This window comes from Durio zibethinus, chromosome 4, assembly GCF_047325235.1.
Source record: "Durio zibethinus cultivar Kanyao isolate XHJ-2024 chromosome 4, ASM4732523v1, whole genome shotgun sequence".
NCBI lineage: Eukaryota > Viridiplantae > Streptophyta > Magnoliopsida > Malvales > Malvaceae > Durio > Durio zibethinus.
Window position 1 is genome coordinate 30,698,481 of NC_143165.1, and position 2,649 is coordinate 30,701,129.

The window sequence follows — 2,649 nt, forward strand, 5'->3', positions numbered from 1 at the left end:
AAAAAAAAGGATATAAGCTCAATTTTTTGTAATTTTTTCAATGATAATGAATATTTTAAATTTTTATATATTATAAATTTTAGTTTATATAATTACCTAAAATATATTTTTTGATAATTTTCTTATCACAAATGTTAAAGGCATTATTTAAATTAAATATGATAATTCATGTATTTATATTATGAAAATATTAAAATTTATATATTGATATTATATTTTATACAAAAATTATGTCATAATTTGTATTGATATTAAAATACAAAATAAATTTTTTAATTTTATTAAATTCATATGTAATTATTTTTAAAATTTAAAATCATATTATTTTTTTATTTTTTATACTATATTTATATTTATAATTGTATAATCTTTCTAAGTATAAGATATAATTTAAATATAACCGTTCGCATGCTACTAGAAAATCAATTTCGGACGAAAAAAACTTTTGCCTCTTTTTTTCGTCGGTTCTGTCCGCAGAAATATGATCCACTTGGCCTGTCAATTGCCGACCTCTCATCACGCCAGATCCTTCTCAATTTGCTCTATAAAAGACGCCCTTGCTCGCAAGCAGCCTTCAAATTCATCAGAGACCCTTTAGCAAAGGAAAACAAAAAATGGAAGATAAACGGTTTAAAGGGCACGTAGTAGTACTGCCGTACCCTAGCCAAGGCCACATAAACCCTCTTCTCCAATTTGCGAAACGTTTAGCCTCTAAAGGTGTCAAGGCAACGCTAGCCACAACCCATTACACCGTCAAGTCCATAAGTGCGGCTCATATTGGGGTCGAGTCCATCTCTGATGGGTTCGATCAAGGTGGCTTTTCTCAAGCGGGAAATGTAGATTTTTACCTTAAGTCATTCTGGGACAATGGCTCCAGAACCCTTTCTGAACTGATCCAAAAGTTCAGAAACTCTAGCACCCCTGTTAATTGTATAGTGTATGACTCGTTTCTGCCATGGGCTCTTGATGTGGCAAAGCAGCATGGGATTTATGGAGCTGCATTCTTTACCAATTCTGCCGCGGTGTGTAGCATCTTTGCTCATATTCATGGTGGCCTGCTTGCTCTGCCACTTACTCCTGACAGAGCACCCCTAATATTACCAGGACTTCCTCCTTTGAACTTTCGTGACTTGCCCACTTTTCTGAGGTTCCCAGATAGTTATCCTGCGTACTTGGCCATGAAATTGAGTCAATTTTCGAATTTGAATAAAGCTGATTGGATTTTTGATAACACCTTTGAAGACCTGGAAGGAAAGGTACGTTTAGATCAGTACTAAATTACTAATTACGTACGAGCATGATCATCATCATCATCATCATCATCATCATCATCATGTAGGCTGCTTAATTTTGTTATACGTTAGCATTTCAAAGAATATTTTATATATAACAAAGATATTAATGTTGGTTTAAGTTAAATTGGTTTCGTTTTTGGGCTGATATTTTTGTTTACAATTTTCTTGTAGGAAGCAATGGCCGTATCAGAGCTCTGGCCAGCGAAGTTGATTGGCCCGATGGTACCATCTGCTTACTTGGATGAAAGGATCAAAGGTGACAGAGGTTATGGCTCAAGTTTATGGAAGCCACTTAGCGAAGAGTGCATGGAATGGCTAGAAACAAAGCCATCTGGATCCGTGGTCTATGTTGCTTTTGGAAGCATGATTTCATTAACAGAGGAGGAAATGGAAGAGATCGCCTGGGGCTTAAAGGAAAGCAATTTGCATTTCCTGTGGGTTGTAAGAGAGTTAGAACAGAAAAAACTGCCCAAATGGTTCGTAGACTCAACTCAAGAAAAGGGCATGGTCGTAACATGGTGTAACCAACTAGAAATGCTGGCACATCCAGCCGTAGGCTGCTTTGTGACACACTGTGGGTGGAACTCAACCCTGGAAGGGCTGAGCCTTGGCGTGCCAATGGTTGGTGTGCCCAAATGGACTGATCAATTGACCGATGCAAAATTTGTGGAGGAGATTTGGGAGATAGGAGTGAGGGCCAAAGAGGATGAGAAGGGAGTTGTGAGGAAAGAAGAGCTGATGAAGTGCTTGAAGAAAGTAATGGAAGGGGAGAGAAGCGAAGAGTTGAAGAGAAACGCCAACAGGTGGAGGGAGTCAGCTAAGAAAGCAATCACTGAAGGAGGGAGCTCGGATAAGTGTATTAATGAATTTGTGGAACATTTGATGGCTTCTTACAGAAACTTGAATGGACACTGTTAAACAAATTAATTACGATTGTGCCTACTTCATTTCTGTACTATTGAAGATATAGTGTGCACTCAGATTTCTCAGTTTCTAGCATTATTCTGGTTCTGGTTGAAGTAGTGTGTAGTTGGTTTGTTATTCTCATGAAGCCTTTAGTTCAAATTTGTCCTTTTTTTGTTTTTTATTCATTGATTCCTCTTAGTTAATCAACTTTTTAGCATATGGAATTGAATATATCATCTACATGGAATAATGTTGTTCTTTATAGTTTTTTTTTTTTTTTTTTATAATTTTAACAAGATGCCTAAGATTTATGTTGTTTTACTAGTTAAGGGTGGAGAGGCATTGTCAATCAAACAAATTAATGTTATTTGTGAGGTGTAGTAATTATTAGAAAATAATCGATTTAGGGTAAGTTTAGATTCAATTGCATGTTCAGTGGAGGTACGGG

The 2,649-nt window shown here is 36.2% G+C and overlaps 1 protein-coding gene across 1 annotated transcript; it reads left to right on the forward strand.

Moving 5' to 3' along the window:
- The first annotated feature begins 512 nt into the window (after positions 1–512).
- LOC111288545 (UDP-glycosyltransferase 74B1-like) lies at positions 513–2,386 on the forward strand. The gene is made up of 2 exons (XM_022879469.2): positions 513–1,256; positions 1,467–2,386. Exons 1-2 carry the CDS (start codon positions 615–617, stop codon positions 2,211–2,213), a joined length of 1,389 nt encoding a protein of 462 aa, XP_022735204.1. The 5' UTR covers positions 513–614; the 3' UTR covers positions 2,214–2,386.
- Positions 2,387–2,649: the final 263 nt, after the last annotated feature.